The following is a 19,209-nucleotide window of genomic DNA, read 5'->3' on the forward strand; positions in this document are numbered from 1 at the left end:
CTACGGTTTTGAAGCCTCGAGTTTGGCACTTTGACCGTCACCAGCTTGGTTTTTGTCCGTTGCCATGTTGTTGTTTTTGCAACTGGATAATTATACTTAACTTTCTTGAACTGAAAGCACACTGTGAAAGGGTTAAAGTTGTAAGATGAAAACACGGACAACTCCCAGACCGGACAACGCAGTGGAAGTGACCTGTCAATCACAGCCACGCCCTAAAGTATCCCCTGCTTTATGGTCTCTAAATGGGACCATAATTTACTAAATGAACATCATGCTGTATTGAAGAAGACTTGAAACTAGCGATTGAGACCATAAACTCATGTTTACAATGTTTACTGAGGTAATAAATCAAGTGAGAAGTAGGCTCATTTTCTCATAGACTTCTTTACAATCAGACTTCTTTTTGCAACCAGAGGAGTCGCCCCCTGCTGGCTGTTAGAAAGAATGCAAGTTTAAGGCACTGGAAACATCATCACTTTTGTAGTTGTGACTCCCACAGTATGAGACTGGCAAATGAATGAATGTGTGAAATGACCTCAGTGAGTATACCCTGCCATATACTGTAAATCACTAGTCCAGCTATAGATGATGTACCAGTGGGTATTATATAATGTCCATAGCTACTAATGCATTACAGCAGGCTTGTCTTAGCGTATCTGTTTTGGACTCCTGCGTGTTCTCCAGCTGTTCCCAGAGTCCAGGCCCTCAGTCTCACCCGGGGTCACTGCCTGCTGCTGGAGGCCCACTGTGACCTCAGGCAGCTGCAGTGTCTCTCTCTCTGGAGGCCTGTTACATACCATAATATACACATCACAAAAGCTTCATGACAACCAATGAGGAATTATGAAATAGGCACCTCACAGTTATAATCAGAACATGTACAACAACATGAGGCGGAAAATTGAGATCATTATGTGACTGTGGATGTTTTGAGCTGTAAGCAGGATTATTAACTCTGTTGGTATTCACTGGTCTCTATTGGATTCTGACCTCAGTACTGTTTTCATTATGAAATTGTTTTTGTTGTGACAGAAAAGGTCCAAACTTAGCCAAGTGTCACTAGTTCCCAAGGGCAGTCCATGTTTTCTTTGTTTTTTTTAAGGAATAGATCATTGTAGAAGAATTGTAAAATTTTTCCTATTTGTCCAAAATCATGATCATTGAACTGCTGCTTGGAGTATGCGGTCCAGCTCATCCCAGAGATGCTGGATGGGGTTGAGGTTAGGTTCTGTGCAGGCCAGTCAAGTTCACCCACACTGAACTGGGAAAAACATTTCTTTATGGATCTCGATTTTTGAACTATTTCCACAGAGGTGGAAACACACTATTGTCTAAAACAGGGGTCTCTGACCCTTTTCCTTTGAGAGCTAATTTGACAAAATGACCGAGAGCGACTCATAGCACCAAGTTCTACAACGCCAATAGCAGACATAATTTCTGTCTTACTTTTATGGTCCTTTAATAATGTTCAGCCACCGCATTCATCGCCTCTATTACAATACCGCCACAGGCGAAGGGCTTTGTTGTGTTTCTTTGGATGTGCAGCAATAAACGAAGCCTCTGTTGCTGCGTTGGCTTTCTTCGTCAGTTTGGCAAACAGAGACTGTTGTCTTCAATCCAGTCATTATAATTACTCTAAAACATCTAAATTTGATTATATGACATTTATGTTTTTTTTTCCATATTCCTAAAATTTAAAACGTATGTTTCATTGAATTGGACCATCAATTTGTGGACTGTGAATACAAGATTATTAATTTTTTTTCTTTTCATCCGGAGTGCTCTTGACCACTTGTAAAATGTTCTCAAAAGAAGAGCAAAAACAAGAAAATATTGGTGAATCCCAGGAATGAATGGGTACTAACAAAATGAGAACAAATCATGGACACAGACAAAAATAAGAGGACATTTGTTTTTATTTAATTTCCTGCATGAGGCCCTTTAACATGTCTGTAACATTCTGGGTAAACAGGGAAAAATACAAAGTTTGACAAGAACAAATGTATCCCTTGAAGGCATATGTCGATAAGCTTGAGTGTACCGAGGGGAAGAGACCGTCATCTTCTTTATGAAGGGAATACGACAAGAGCCACGATGTAGGAGTCATCACAACATGGAACTTTTTAAACTTGGTTGTAGAGGAGACATGTCAATGAATCTGTCTCACCTCCCTGTCACCCCAACGAATATATGTGGTGCATTAGAAGCAGCTCCAGTATTGAGAAGAAACGGCAACGTAGCACCTTTTTTTTTCCACCGTGATGTTTGAATATGGCCAAGCATTCTCATCTGCTCCTTGACTGTTTAAAGACAGACCTGGACATTGTGAACCGCCTTGATTTAAAGCCTGCACGTAAGCTGCATGAAAAATCCATTTTCACGAGATTGTACCGTTATTTCTGCTCCCCGATCTGTCTGTTGCCTAACAGGTGCCAGATCAGTGACGACATGCGCTAAATGTATAAGCAAGTCGTCATTTGTGGATCCAGCTCAGACTATAAAGGGTGCTGCTGGCATGACGAGTGCATGAAAAATTCCACACATGGAAAGATGGAAAATGACTTGTGGTTTCCTGAGTGCAGAGGCCAGCTCGGCTGTTTGACAGGGAAAGAGAAGGGGGGAGGGGGGGGGGGGAGAAGCCCGGTGGTATTTCTAGACTTTTCTTTGTATATACAGTAATTTGTCAAGGTTGTGAAAACATTAGAGGAACTATTTGGTTAACCCGCTCTGAAAACTTTTAACGTTTTTATTGCAATTTCAACATTTTCATTGCAATTATTGTAGCTATCGCACATAAAATAGCTCATAATGTCATTTAATAATGTCTTCAAGGCCCTTTTACTGAATGAGATCATCGTGTTTGGGCTTCAAGCATAAACCATCGGGTTCGATGCTGTCATTGTGCGTGGTGTGTGTTCATACAAACTGTGTTATCTGCCAGTTTTATGTTGTTCAGTGAGAGGAAACAGGTTTATTGTTCTGATTCCCAATTATAGCCACACTGCCAATTAGAAAAGGAGCAATAAATCCTTTTGGGGAACAACTTCCTCCAAACGACCAAAGTGAGAGTGTGCGTTGTGTGTCTTGTGGAATTTAGGTCTGGGTTTTGTAAACTAAGTGGAAAGAGACGTGGGCAGCCGTGTCAGGATGCAGGCCAGTCTCAGGAGGACAAGCACTGTGAGTGTGTGTAAGTGTGTGCGTGTGTGTGTGTGTGTGAAGCAACACAAAAGCTAACAGGTTGGTCCAGCACTCAGCTGCCAACTGAGAAGAAAGGCAGAAACAAGATTTAGGAAGTAATGAGCCAGGACGGTCCACACACAACCTCAGGACCCTGCACCAGGATGTAGTGACTGAACAGTCAACAGTCCAGTCCTGTTTTCTCCTTTTGTGTGTATGTTCCTACGAATGCTCACCACTCTGGGGTAAATGAATCCAAACAATAACCTCTTCCTCATCCGAAGCTTTATCAAGTCTGGCGCTCCACTTTGTAGTTCCTCAGTGCTCCTGCATGCACACACACGGTTTCCAAGCCAAGAACATTTCCTCCGGGTCGGTTTAGATACAGTAACCACATTGGTCTCCCAAATTTCCCACATAAACCACAGAGATTCCAGATGTTGCAGGGAGGCAAAAAGTCTGCGCCTCCGCTGGGCCCGCAGCAGCCCTCGCATCCTCATGCTCGGGTTGGCCGAGCGCGTGGCACGGCTCACACCGAAACACTGTGTCCTTCTGCACCGAAGCAAGGCCGCGGGTAACCATGCTACTGGAGATTTACATAGCTGTGCACTTCCACCTGTACCCGGATAACAAAAAACACAGCGCGCCGTTAAAAGAGGCTCTGTCCCGGGGCAGTGTAGCACTTAAGCTTTCTTGTGGGTTTTCAGACCCGATTAAACAATTTGGCTCAGTAATCAAAGGCCAATAGCAGGCAGAGGCTGAGCAGACTTCCTGTATCCTCTCTGCTCTCTGGCTCAGCGGCATTAGAAGTTAAGGGCCCAGCGGGACCTGTTTGTGTCTCAGTTAGAAAACAATACCTGCACTGTACTTCAAGCTTATCGAGGCTGTTGAGCTGAGCAGAAGTGCTGCACAGTGAGTCAACACATGCATCATTAAAGGTGCTAAATTCGAAATTCAGAGCATTAATAAAGAAGCAAACAACTATCGTCTATGTAAAGACATAGAGGAGTGATGTCTACCTGAGCAGAGAATGAAGTCGCTCTCCCTCTGTGTGTGTTGTAATCCAAGCTTCTCTGTGCTGTGTTTACATAGCTGGTCCGGCCGCGTGTGCAAGTCAGTGCATGTGAGTCCGTGTGGGTGCACCCCACTGGCTAGCTAATCGCCGCTGCTCTGCACTGCTCTCATACGGCAGTTACAGCTGATAACGCCGTCCCGACCGATGGTGTCGTTGAAGTGTGGCACCCACCTTCCATGTTGAGAGCCGTCTAGAGGCAATCCCTCTATGCTCTAAATTTGGAATTTAGCACCTTTAATAAAACTGATCATGATGTTTTCAGTGGGCAACCTCTGGGTCTGAGAAGTGAAGCCAAAGCTGAAGTGCCTTAAATTTGCATTCTTTCTAACAGCCAGGGGCGACTCCTCTGGTTGCAAAAAGAAGTCTGATTGTATAGAAGTCTATGAGAAAATGAGCCTACTTCTCACTTGATTTATTACCTCAGTAAACATTGTAAACATGAGTTTATGGTCTAAATCGCAAGTTTCAAGTCTATTTCAATACAGCATGATGTTCATTTAGTAAATTATGGTCCCATTTAGAGTCAAATAGACCATAAAGCAGGGTATGCTTTAGGGCGGGGCTACCTTGTGATTGACAGGTCGCTACCACGGCGTGTTGTCCTTGATTTTGTCTTACAACGTTAATCCTTTCACAGTGTGTTTTTTCAGTACATCAAAGTTCATTTGTAACATATTGGTCGCCCAGAAATGTCTTATTCAGCGTTCTGTACTTAGCTCCACTCTCTGGTGTCAGTTCTGGTTGGTCGTGTCTAGAAGGTAACCCACAAAGTGCAAAATCTTATCTGAAATCTGCAAAAAAAAAACTCTGGCAAGACTCGCTGTCTGATGACCTATCTTACTGTTCAAGGTCAATGCCTAACCTTAACCATCTAATGAGAGTATCCCAACTCGTGGGTTCCCTTCTAGACACAACCCTAGTGGTTGCAAAAAAACAAGATGGCGACGGCCAAAATGCCAAACTCAAGGCTTTAAAATGTCAGTCCAGAACCATATGGGTGATGTCACGGTGAACACGTCCACTTCTTAGAGAGAGATGATGAAAGCACAAACATTTTGTTTTATTAGTGTGGAGGCATAAAAAAAACTACTTTTGTCTTGTAGTTCAACAATAGTTCTCTTCTGTGTTGCTTACATAACTGAGCTTTGTAAACATGTGGTCTGAGAATACGTATAGTGTTAACACAGATGTTGACAGCAGTTTGGTTTCTATTAAATGGAAATGTTTTCCATAATTCTGTAAGTATTTTGAGAATCATGTGTAGCAGCTCCGCAGACAAAACTGTCATCTCAAATTGGACTCTATATGTCAAACATTTGTCGTAGAAGGGGAAACTACAAGCCCTACTGTACATTTAATTTCAAGCAGCTGTCATTTCCTCCTTTGGTCTTCGTCAGACTCTTAACTCCACTTTCTCTCTCGGGACGACGCTCATCTTGAAATGTAAACATCAACTTCCTGTTTGAAAGGCTAATGTCATGCTACAGTAAGCTGTTTATGAAGAGCTATCCTGTCAGTTGTATTTATTGGTGATTGCTGTGAAGATGCCTTGCAGCAAAAACTCCCCTAATGTGCATTTTCACATCATCACTACCGCCAGAAAGGTGATGGAAATTGAACCCCGGTGGAAAAAAAGAGACTTAAAAAAAACAGCTTGAAAATTGCTTAGAATCAATAAAACATGAGCTTGTTTCCCATCACGTTTGTGAGAAAAATAGTGAAATGGAGGCAGGGAGAGTGATTGAGAGAGAAATGTACCTCTGTGATTAGATCCTCATTGCTCTAATAGAGACCAGGTGCTGGACAGTGGTGTAAATGTTTTCCCATGCATTTTTGTGGGCAACGCAGCCTTAACAGATCCAGACCTGACAGCATTACATGCTTTGTCATTCAATGAAACAATAGCCACGTACGCTTGTCATGCCAGTTTTACATTCCTCAAGCCTCTTTATACAAACTTTGACCCGTGCGAGCTCCCACCTCTAGACGGTTATTGAAACAAACTTTTTCTATTTTTTTTTACCTCACTCAGTGTTGTAGTTTAATACAAAAAGTCAAGTTATGCAACAAACTGCTTTACAGATATTTAATTGTAATTGTTTGTAATTGGACATCTGTTTGGGAATTAATGATTGTATCAAGAACATCCTCCACTAAAGGAAGAAACCATGACGTTACAGCACACGGCCCTCTAAGAAAACAGAATTAGTGGCCACTTTAATGGATCGGGACCAAAGTCAGCTCCTCCTTCCCCAAACCCCATAATCTAAACCCAGATATACACCACATGTGTGGCTCCTCTGGAAAAATGAACTGGACTTGGGAATATATGGTCAGGAAATTTATAGCACATGCCTGGGACGAGCCCTCGGGGGCCGTGGGGGTGGAGGCGGAGGGGGGAGATCTCCCCCGCTCCTCGCTCCCCAAGCCTTGTTTCCATTAGGCTGGGAAGAGCAGTCTCCCAGACTAGTCAAGGGGGGGGGGGGGGGGCCTGGTGTAAGACCTCCTGGCCGCCAACATGACCCAATCACGGAGGCGAAATCAGTTTCCTCACATCTGGGATTTTCCCACTGCAGCTACAGGGCAGCATTCCACATCAGTCACCAGACTCAGCAAACTCTGGAATTTAGATAACTTGTGTACAAATAAATATGTGTTTCTGTGTACATGTGGGGGAGGGAGATGGTGAGAGAGAGTGGACAAAAAGTAGCCCAGAAAATGTCCCAGTTTTTCAGGGTAAACGGGCGCTTTCTAAAAGCTGCCCGGGCCAAAACCAACAAGTGGGTGAGTCAGCAAAGGGAAAACATTCTCTCAAGCTGATTGATGTTTCCTCTCTTTGCATCTGCTATTATTACTTTCATTGCCAAGAACCGCTCCAGAAGCTAAGTCATCATCTAACCACAATGATCCTCGCAGCGATAATGCTCATCTTTATTGTAGGCTATGAGTTCCTTTTTTTTTTTTTATCAGGCTAGGCGGTGGTCTGTGTTTACCTCTCTGGTGATTCATGTTGAGAGAGGTCAGAACCTTGTTGCTGTGCTTCCTCCATCACTTTTACACATGGGGGCTGACAGCGACGGTATTGTCTGTCTGTCCATTCCTGTCTTGTCAGTCACTGGGCCTGGAGACTGTTAGCTTAGAACACTCATTCATTATCCTGTTTGCAACATGTCAACCAAAGGATTAGTGAAATGATGGACAGATGATGTTTTGAAGATTGTTTAAGGGTTCTTTATGAAAAAAACCCTCCATAAAGGACCTGTGTGTAACAATTAGGGGGATCTGTTGGCAAAAATGGAATATAACATTAATAAGCATGTTTTCTTTAGTGTTTAATCACCTGAAAATAAGAATTGTTGTGTTTTCGTTACTTTAGAATGAGCCGTTTATATATACATAGGGAATGGGTCCTCTCAACAGAGTCCGCCATGTTGCACCGCCTTGTTTCTACAGAACAGACAATCCAAACTCTGTTGAGTTGATAACGTTACTTGCCGCCGCTCCCTCTCTCTTGCTTCACCACTCACTTCCCACGTACACACACACTGTAAACACTGGCTCTGCTCCAAATGACCTTCGCTACTCATACAAAAACTGTCTCTAGAAAGGGACATTCACGTTTTTGCGTCAGCCACCGTAGCTCTCCAACACGCTTGGCACACGGGAGAGGCTTCAGTTGGTTGCAATCTCCTCACCTCACTGCTAGATACCGCCAAATCCTACACCTTTTAAAATGTGTGTTATATTGTAAGTTAAAGCTTCAGTAGGCAGAAAGTTTTTTGGCATCATTGGACAAAAATTCCATAATAACGGCAACTTTCATCATATTGTAATTCAAGTGTTCTGAGGGAAAATTAGACTCCTGCACCTCCTCTTGGCTCTGTTTTCAGGCTTTAAAAAATTTAGCCACGTGACGGGAGACTTTGGCCAATCACAGGTCATTTTAGAGAGAGAGCGTTCCTATTGGCTGTGCTCTGGCTGATGGGCGGTGCTTGGTATTTCTTCAACTGTTCACACCATGGCGGTCGGGTCACAAACTTTCTCATTTAACAGATGAACAGTACACTACAAGATGTTTCTGAAAACATTTGAGGCGAGAAATAGGCATTACAGTAACAGAATATTAATTCGGTTTGACCGTTTGATTGGAGTTTGCGAGTGATTGACAGCTGCTCAGAGACGGCAAGGCTCCAGATCAGCTCTGATTGGTTGTTTTCCTCCGGTTGGTGAAATCCTTGCAGATGCCATTAGGAGCACCAGAGGACACAGAGGCACAGGATTTCTTTCAGATTACCTGTCTCATGCACTACTGTCAGGATATAGTGACCGTTATATAAAAATAACTTTTTTTAATGATATTTGCTCCAATTCTACCCACTGCTGGTTTAATGCCTTCACCATTGTAGGAAATAGATGGATTTATAACCTGTTTTGTGTTAAATTGACAGGATTTGTGTGTTAACTTTCAGCCTTTTTTCTCTGTGAGCTTCCTGGTTCACGTAACCAGCAGAAAACAAGGTGCTTGACTCGGCCTAACCCTGACCCTTCCTGAAGAGGCACAGGATCAAATGAAACAGGTTCTCTGGACAAGTGTGTGTGTGGGTGAGTGTGTGTTTTCTGTCCTCCAAGCTGCATTTTAGCCCGGGGTCTTAACAAGTGGGGCTGGAAATAGCAGCATGCTGATGGTGAACAGGTTCCTCCCTCTGACCCACACTGAACCAAAAAAAGCATCCATGTCTTCCCACACATTTTTCATTCCTGCGATTTGCTAAACCTTAAAATAACGGTGACAAACTCGGTTAGATCCAAATGCAGATGAAAAGCTGTCGCACTCTGAGAATTATTTAGTTCCTCCACCGCAAATGAGCAGGACGCTTTGATGTTTTGCTCCATAGGAAGCTACGATCTTTCATGTTTCTGTTATTCTGTCTTCACCAGAGAGCCGAGTCTTAACCTGAAATATGTAGATGTTAATGTCTTTGTGTCAGATCCAGATAGATCAGAGCAGTTCACTGCATGGGGCTCTCTTATTCCTCCTGGCTGCACATAATTTCAGTTTTGGACAGAACAAATGGGAAACTGATCCCTTCATTAATATTCTCCCCTCAACTGCACGCCGCTCAGATTATCTCACTATGTGACCTTGTAATAATCCGTAAATCACCTGTCCTGTCCTGCTCGGTGGCAAATGGGCTCTATCTCCTTATTGAAATGAAGTAATGTTAGCTCAGTGTCATACGGAGAGGGCAAACTGGGGTCAGCAGAGATTTGCTCATTTAAGAGACCGTCAATCTTCAGCGAGTCGCTCCGTGTGTTTATAATGGTATTAAACCTGTTATAACAGTAATCCCAGCTGCTGAACAAGAAACCAATACAGCCGATATGATATCACCGCGCTGAGGTCATGCACGGGCACACAATAATAGGAGGACATTCCTAAAATGATTATGGTATAATGATTACTGAAGCTGGTGTCTACTACGCAGCCTCATAGAAGAACTTATCGTGTTTATTCTCCTGACGTGAGCTGAGGTTTTCTTTTCTCTTCGGTATCTGCGGTGCGAGATATTGTGACAACAGAAGTAAATGGTGCTGAAACTGAACCCATGTTTCTGTTGGAGGGTTGACCTACTCTAACCTCTACCTGGGGAGAACTCGCTCAACCCTCACTAAGCTTTAAAAATAATAGACCACATCCTGCTGATGGGAAATTTAGGTCAAAATCCTAATGATAGTTAATAATTAGGTCTACGTCAATCAAATGAAACAAAAGAAGCATCCAGAAAAAATTAAGTACCTGCAGTTAAAAATGATACCCAAGAAAATTCTTTACAGTAGTTTAAAGAAAATAATATATGCATTCAAGTGCTATGATTGGAAGGTATTATTGTTTTGAATTGTGTCATTTGAGAGCTGTGTGTGTGTGTTTGTGTGTGTGTTGAGGGGTGTTAAGAGGTTGGCAGCTTGTGATGCGTTCAGGTGCTCTACGTAGAGATCCACTTCCTACTTCTGACTCTTAAATTTGAATTGTTGGAAGCACTGTTGGACTAAAAAAAAAGTGACAAAATGGAAACTTTGTCTTCTGGTTGTTTTATTCTAGTCGGCATGTGCCTCGAGTTTGGGCCGCGTTGTGCTCCTGTTGCAAGTTGAATGAGAATTTGACATTGGACGTAGCATCCAGACATTGTTGTATATATGCAGCTGTAGTCTCAAGGACAGTTTATACACAACAAACAATTTTTAGTTGGAAGAATATTCTGGAAATGCTTTTTGAAGTGTTACTGCCCTGACACGTGGTTTCAAAGAAACATTCATGAACAGTGTTGTACATTTTTATATCTTTATTACTTCTTTCCCTCTGTAATTAACTGTTTTTATTCTTTCACCCTTGTTTCCCCGAGAATGTTTGTTACCCTGGATGGGAGGGAAGGTTTTTGTAAGTTTTTGAAAGCGCTCTGTTTTTTCAAAATGAACAAAAGCCAGTAAACTTAATGTAAAAAAAGATAAAGGATGTAGACCTAGAATCTATTTTTTTTTAACATTGTATGGTTATGGAAACCTTCGAGGAATGTTCCTTTAGTGTTCTTTGGGATAAATCATCATGCAGGAACCATCAGTATTCACATAACCATGACAGAACATTATATAGAGGCCTTGTGATGTTCTTTTAAGGTTACATGAAATACTGCTAAGGGGGAACCTTCATGGAACATTACAAAAATGCATGTTTGCTGGGTCATAAAGTCAAGACATTTAATATTCAACAAAGGCTGAAATTCAATAACATACATGCATCAATAGCCTACCTAATATTTACACCATCAGTTGCTACCATCCATCCTCCAAGCTCGCCATTCCTCCTCTCTAGTCAGAAGCTGCTCAGCCTACCATTTAGTTGGGTGGATATGTGCTCAGCTGCCAGCTGGTAATTCCCCATATTTCCCGCAGCATTTGAAGGCATCACGGCCGTGTAGCGCTCGCTGCGCGTGGATCCCTTCACACACACATGCAGACGCACACGCACACACATCTGGTGTGAAGTGTTAAAGTCTGTCTCGGTGCTTTACAATCACTTTTTACTCGTTTTTTATTAATTTCCGTTTCTCAGCCAGAGGAATATATTTATTTATTTATTTATTTCCCCCAAAATGTTGCCAGCTGCGTCTGAAGAGCGGCCACCAGAGTCCCGTCTACTGCTGCTGCTGCTGCTGTAGTAGTAGTTAGTAGAGACAGAGGTTAGAACCGGGAGAAGGAGAGCTGATTGATTGTGTCGGAGACTTTAACAGAAGGTAGTTTGTTTGGGACGGAGAGGATTCAGTTATTATGTCCGAGTGGAGGATTTGCGATGACATCTAGAAGAAACTCTGCGAAACTGAAGCTCCGGAGGTCGTTCAGCGAGCAGCTGCGGAGCTCCACGTCCAAAGCCTGGGATCTCCTCTGGAGGAATGTCAGGGAGCGGAGGCTGGCAGGTCAGTAGTCCGCTGCAGGCAGACCGGACCACGGTCATCCCGGTCCGGTCAAAGCCATGCACCTCAGCAAAACTTATCTTATTGTCATTTTCATCTCTGGACAGCAGTAATCAGAGTTAGGTTACATCATTCATGGTGTGTGCATTAAGTGTCATCACAGTGCTGCAACAGGGGTATAGTCTATTTGTAGAGGGAAAAAAATGCATTTTTGATACATTTCTCATACGTCTACATGTTTTCTCTCTAATGAGCTATATTACAGTTATAGTTATAGGTGCAGTGCAAAAAACATAACCAATACATCCCAAATTGGCAGATATTAAATGTGCACATGGATCAATTCATTTTCAAAATTAAAAAGTGACACTATTGAAGTTGTGCTGTTGAGTGAACTAAAATCCCTCTGATTTATTTTGACTCATAGTGGTGCAAACTGCATTATTTCTTTATAAGGAGGGAAACAGCTGGACGACTTTTGTAAATTCATTTCTAAAGGACTTTCATAAAGATCTAGGGTACCTTTTAGTCTCATCTCCTTTGAGCTATGAACATATGTGATGCATCTCAATGGGTTGTGTGTGATTCTAAAGCAATAAGTCTAAATACAGAAACAAGATAATCAACTTCTAACATTGTGCGCTTCTGTAGGAGATCCATGGTTACACAGTGTTATTATTGTACAGTGTTGATTTGGATCCATCATCAGTGACCACAGGTCTGCTGTTGCCGCAGAGTGGCGCTGATGAGTCATGTTTGCTCTGTGAAATGGAAAGTGGATGAAAGCTGAGTGAGAGTGGACAATATTTCACCATTTTCCTGTTTGATTTTTGGTCTAAATGTATCCACATGCTCATAGAGCACCTTAAATTATCATGAAAACAAATGCTTCTTTCTTTCTTTCTTTCTTTCTTTCTTTCTTTCTTTCTTTCTTTCTTTCTGTATTTAATACTTTATGATCATACATTTTCTTACTTTTCTTACTGTTTCTGTATAGTGTATATGGTGATGATAATATTGCAGCTGCTTCACAGTAACTCTCTTTGAGATAGTATAGAACATTTTATCATTTTAAAATATATTATAGATTGATTACAAGTTTATATCCAATTGCTCTGTTTGTTAAGATGAATTCCTGGCTGGCTGTTAATAAACTAGGACACGAGCAGTTTCTTATTAATGCGACTCCAATGAAATGGTCGATACATATTTGCTTTAACCTCTTAAGATGCACCCGTCTCTGTGGATGATGAGACACATTGTGCTGTTTGTTCAAACAGACATTATATTTCCTGCATAATATGTATGAAATTATGCATAAGAGATCTAGAATCATCATTTTTCTGTCATTGCAGATATGAATATGTATCTCAATATAGCAAGATGTTGCCTCAAAGAAGTGTGGATATGTTTTTAGAATTAACTTTAAAGCTACTTTGGAAAGAAACACTGCAGATTTAGAGGTTAATGCCTGGTGCACTGAATCTGTTGAAGGTCTTGAGTGTCAGGAGTGTTTGTGTGTGAAGGGTTGAAATCAATTATTGGTGCGGTAACCTCAGTGCACCACTAGGTGCTGTGAATTGACCACATCAGAACAGCTCTGTCTTTATCAGGAGGAGTTTGAGTGCTTGGTGTAGTAGAAATAGAGATGAGACCAGGTGTGTTGGGCAGGATCCAAAGCTGCTGTTAAATCTTCACACAAGTGTCGTGTATTGCAGTATTGCAGAAAGTTTGATACCTGCTGCTCCAATCACCTGTGCAGCCTGCTGAGGCACGATACTGATGCAGTGTCAGGATATTTGACACATTAATCCTGCATTATGTTCCATGTACAGTACAGCATGTATCTCAGCGATGTGTACCATGCACCTGGCAGTCTCCGCAGTCCCGAGGCCTTGAGCTGCTTATGTACACACTGAACAAGGGGGACGCATATAGACCTGGTGCAGCTGACTGACTTGACAGAAGTTATGTCAATATTGTTTTACTTGCAAGGTAGTTCCCTATAGTGTTATTTTTTTGCTAGTTGTGCTACAGATTTATATATATATATTTGTGCATCTTTATGTTGATTAAGCTGATGTGATATTTGGGCCAGAGAGGAGAAAACTCTTTCATTTCCAAAACAGATTGAAGGGAAATCAAAAGGAAGGAAATGTAGGTCAGGTGTTGTAGCCCCCCTGACAGCTCATTTCTAGCTCATCAGAGATGATGTGGCCAATCAATAAGGACATTCATGTGTGTCAAATCACAGATGGTGGTCTATTTACAGCCAAATATTTCTATTTATATAGATTTTGGAGAGATGGATACATCTTTTTTTATCACACTAAAGCACTGCCTCCAACCTGATAGAGTTAAATAATGTATGCCAGTCCAATCAGATAAGATAAGTGTGGAGTCTATGCATGAAACATTATTGTTTGACTGGGATACCGTGTCTCTTTGTTGAAGGTCACTCTGCAATAAGCAAATATTTACGGCGGGCTTCATCTACTCCTGTGTGATTAATAGGTGTTAACTTTCACTGCAAAGCAGGAGACCAATACTGATAGATGTGAGCTGTCACACTCTATATAGATATATATATCACAAAGATTTCTTTTTAATTACAGGGAGATATGCATGAAATCATTTCACACTGTAATTGGGTTTGACTTTGAGTTGAGTCGACTCCCACGGATGAATGAAAATACATTCATATTAATTAAGCGCTTTCTAGTTTCTCCAGAACTTAGATACTGAGTACAAACATATAATTTATGGTTTTTGATAACATGTTACATATGATTGTGTGTGTTTCACTATGACATGAGGACATCAGTTACTGCTCTTCCCTCTGTTATATTTCCATGGCTTTTATATGTCAATCCCAGACAAACTGTGCTTGAGCATGATGCCTGAAAGCCTGCCTGTTTCAAAAGCTGCTCTCTGACTGCTTGGTGAAACTGTGAACAAAGTCAACGCGATAATAATGTGTTAACACAAATTAATTTTTTAACGCCACTAATTTCTTTAACGCGTTAACGCAACCTGTATTTTTAGGTTGTAGCAGGCTCAGTTTTAAAGCTAGAGTGAAAATACCGAAAATTGTTGAGAAGGAGGCTAAATAATACTCCAAACTTTAAAGCTCCGTTTTAAAGCTAAAAGATATTGGCATCATATGAAACTACAAAACCTAAAGAATCTATTGGTACCAACCATGTCGCGAAGGAGGCTAAATAACACTCCAGAGCTGCACTAAATTTTGGTGAGGAAAAACTGGCACGGCCATTTTCAAAGGTGTCCTTTGACCTCTGACCTCAAGATATGTGAATGAAAATGGGTTCTATGGGTACCCACGAGTCTCCCCTTTACAGACATGCCCACTTTATGATAATCACATGCAGCACACTGACACACTGACAGCTGTTGTTGCCTGTTGGGCTGCAGTTTGCCATGTTATGATTTGAGCATGTTTTTATGCTAAATGCAGTACCTGTGAGGGTTTCTGGACAATATTTGTCATTGTTTTGTGTTGTTGCTTGATTTCCAACAATAAATATATACATATATTTGCATAAAGCAGCATATTTGCCCACTCCCATGTTGATATGAGTATTAAATACTTTAAAAAATCTCCCTTTAAGGTACATTTTAAAAAAAAAATTGCAATTAATTTGCGATCAACCGCGATTAACTATGGACAATGATGCGATAAATCGCAATTAAATATTTGAATCGAATGACAGCCCTAATATTACTTAATAATAGGCAAGTTAGAAGCCTGAATATCCTGGGACACACATGTTTTGGGGGAAACCCGGCAGCTTCACGCAGCTGCTCGAGGAGGTAAGGCCTTGCTACTATAGATGAGATTAAGGTCTGAAAAATTCTGCATGGAGTGATCCTCACTGTGTTAAGTCACAGATGCAGTGTTTAAAAAGTCTCCAGTAAAGCACCTGCCACCTCGTCCACTGGATAGGGCCTGTATAAGGGGCTTCTTCTCAAACGCTTCAGGTTACCTGCACAGCAGCTACACTGATCTTGCAGTATTAAAGTGCGATTTACTTCCAGACCTGAGCTCAGAATTCAGACATTTGGTGGCTTACGAGGTGGAAATCTCCAGTCACACTGGGGCTATTCTTAAGCCTTAACCACAGGAAACGTAGCCATGCCAGAGCCAGAACTGCCCAGGCCAGATTACATGTGTCTGCTGTTGAATCAAACCACTTCAGAGCGGTGTCTAAACCCCACTCAGCTGCCTCCGTACTCGTCATCTGTGGGCTTCCAGTTCGTGATTCAGAATAAAAGTTTCCCTTTTGTCATCACACCACCAAAGTTGAATGCTGGAGCAGAGAATGAATGAAAGCTGGGCACGCATTAAAGCCGCAGTAGGCAGAATGTTTTTGGCATGTCTGGACAAGAATTCCATAATAACCTTTCAGCATATTGTAATTCAAGAGATAATCTGAGAGATAACCAGTCTTCTGCACCTCCTCATGGCTCTGTTTTCAGGCTTTAAAAAATCTGTAATGGGAGACTTTGGCCAATCACAGGTCATTTTAGAGAAAGAGCGTTCCTATTGGCTGGTCATTCAACGGAGGCAGTTGTCAATCACTCGCGAACTCTGATCAAACGGTCAAACTAGGCAGCACTGATCAAATACAAATCAATATTCTGTTACTATAATGCCTATTTCTCGCCTCAAATGTTTCCAGGAACATCTTGTAGTGTACTGTTTAGCTGTAAAATGAGAAAGTGTGCTCCGGCTGGTGGGCGGTGCTTAGTATTTCCTCAACTGATCTCAACATGGCTGCCGGGTCACAATTTGTATCATTTACAGCTGAAAAGTACACTACAAGATGTTTCTGAAAACAGTTTATGTCAGAAATAGTCATTACTGTAACAGAATATTGATTCGTATTTGATCAGTGCTGCCTAGTTTGACCGTTTGATCGGAGTTCACGAGTGATTGACAGCTGCTCAGAGAGGGCACTCTCTGCTCTGATTGGTTGTTTTCCTCCGGTCTGTGAAATCTTGCAGATGCCGTTAGGAGCATCGGAGGACACAGAGGCACATGATTTTTTTTCAGATTACATATCTCACACACTACTGTCAGGATATGGTGACCGTTTTATAAAAATAACTTTTTAAATATTTTTTGCTCTAATCTTGCCTACTGCTGCTTTAAATGTCTGCATTGCAGTTTCATTTTCATTTGTCATCACACAGCAACAATAACAGCCTTTATTGTGATGAACAATAAAACCCAGGCTGTCAGGCTGGCCTCGGTATATATGTGTTTGTGTGTAATGTGAGTCTGGATTCCTGTTGCCATGCTGTATAGTAGTTGAGCTCTGAAACCTAGACAGAGGCGTGTTGGAACAAGTTTGATAAGGGCTGCAGTCACTGTGCCTGACACACAACACTCCCTCTAAGGACACACCACCACAGCCATTTCTTCATGGCATGTGGCACAAAGTTAAACACATGGACACCCAAAGGGAATACCAGAGATCTCGTAGCTCTTTCACAATCTCCGCCGAGGTATTTGAGAGTGCAGACAGACACGAAAACACCATTAATCTCATTCATTATGATGTTGTGTAGCAGTGGGTGATTGATTCCGTAATGCGATATGTGCGATGCACTTAGTGAATTTCTCCGTCTAGACGGAGAGGGAAGAAGAAAACACAGACGAGGGTTCAGGGAGATCGCGCCGTTGCCAACACGCTGCCACTCATTTTTTTTGACACCTGAAGCGATCCTTTTACAGTATGAATGAACGCAGGTGTTTGTGTGTGTGAAAAGTGAGTCAGCGCCCGATGAAATCATCTGAATGGTGTCACACCGTCACTTAGTACCTTAAGAAAGCAACAATGACATATTGACATCGCTCCACCTGAGGGTGTGGAGAGGGCCATTAAAGCCAGAGGAGAGGTTTATGGAAACGTGCAGCGCTGCTCTGAAGTGTGCTGCTGAATTGTGGTCTTTGTGAGCTTAAGCTAGGGTGGATTTTGCCGGCCAAGGGAGCGAAACAAGACAGGAACTGTGTTTGACTTGGTCGCTTGCCCATTCGTGCTCTTTTCACATGTATGGCGCCATGCTTAGGCTATATACTACACAGGCAGGCCTGTATGCAGAGGCCAGGAGAGTGGCAGGGGCCCTGATTGGTGCTGGGTGGATGTGGATTTTACCTCAGGTGTGAGGAGATTGTTGTTCCATGATGTGAACTGGCTGATACATGAGGACTTTTAAATCAGCTTGTAGTTTTCATTAAAAAAAAATTATCATCCCAAATGGTGTAAATTACTTTTGCAACTATTTCAGATGTTACCAGATAATTGTTTAATTCATCAGGGACTCATAACAAAGCAGGTTTTGAGTAAAAAATGACTAACAAACTAACAAATTGCTGAGTTACTGTGTTGATGGACACTATTGTCCCACAATGCAATGCACAAATAAATGGAGGAGCTGCCCGGAGCTTACCTTGCATGGCAGCTGGATTCCCGCGATGTCACGAAACGAAGTGAGAATCACGGGATCACGTATCACATGAAAAAATCCATCTTGTCAGGCTTCAAGTAATGGGTTTGTGTCCGGCCAGTGACCGGGCCACTCAGCGTCCTGTGAGGAGCTACTGGCAGCTATACGGGCGTGGCTTAGGTGTGTTAGACGATACAGGGAGGCGACTGTTCGTTCTAAACAACAATGGCGGCTCCTGAAGAGGTTAGGGTAGATGCTGCAATAGCATCAGTTACATCAGAACTGGAGAGTATTTCTTCATTGATAGAAGAGCAAAGAATGACACTGAAGGCTTTTCTCGATGGAAAAGATTTTTTCTCAACTGGCTTCAGCGAGAGTTTATATATATATACATATATATATATATGTATATATATATATATACATATATATATATATATATATATATTAATAAACTACACTATTTTATTATCATTTCTTTTGTAATTTCTACAGTCTTAATCTTTTTTTTATTTGTTCTTTACAACGTTCTTCAGTTGCCATTTGATTGATGTCCATAAGAACACATCTGATATCACTTCCTGTTAGTACAAAATGGAAAAGCCCATTGGCCTCTTGTACACTAACTGAAAAAAAACCAAAAAAACTATAAATATGACTATACAGTGACTTTTACATATTATTAATATGTAGTTTGGATCATTAAATTCTTCCAGCCAAAATATTTGTATTTCTTTTGTTCTTTACAACTTTGTTCACGTCTGCACACACACGTCTTAAATCACTTCCTGTTAGCAGAAAATGGAAACTATATACCATGAACATTGCTATATGGTAAATACTATATATTTTTAGTATGTATTGGGGACAAAGTGTGACAAGAGGCTTTAATTCCTGGCACTGAACAGCCATCAAACGTGAACAGATGACATGCCGTCGCCTGATCTTTTCCTTTTGTGTTGAGTAAAGGGGATCTAGGTCACTCATGTATTCAAGCTAAAATGTCTTTTCCCCCTGAGG

General features: G+C 41.7%; 1 protein-coding gene across 2 annotated transcripts in view; it reads left to right on the forward strand.

The window, feature by feature from the left end:
- stard13b (StAR related lipid transfer domain containing 13b) overlaps nt 1-19,209 on the forward strand; it is an 87,361-nt gene that overhangs the window by 31,165 nt on the left and 36,987 nt on the right. The window contains exon 1 of one of the 2 annotated variants that reach the window (XM_074640300.1): nt 11,254-11,721. The exons of the other annotated variant lie outside the window; for it this stretch is intronic. Coding sequence (XP_074496401.1) covers nt 11,598-11,721 — 124 coding nt within the window. The 5' untranslated portion in view covers nt 11,254-11,597. Of the gene's footprint in view, nt 1-11,253; nt 11,722-19,209 lie in introns of those variants that run through there. 2 annotated transcript variants of the gene reach the window in all.

Source organism: Sebastes fasciatus, chromosome 7, assembly GCF_043250625.1.
Source record: "Sebastes fasciatus isolate fSebFas1 chromosome 7, fSebFas1.pri, whole genome shotgun sequence".
In the NCBI taxonomy this organism is placed as follows: domain Eukaryota; kingdom Metazoa; phylum Chordata; class Actinopteri; order Perciformes; family Sebastidae; genus Sebastes; species Sebastes fasciatus.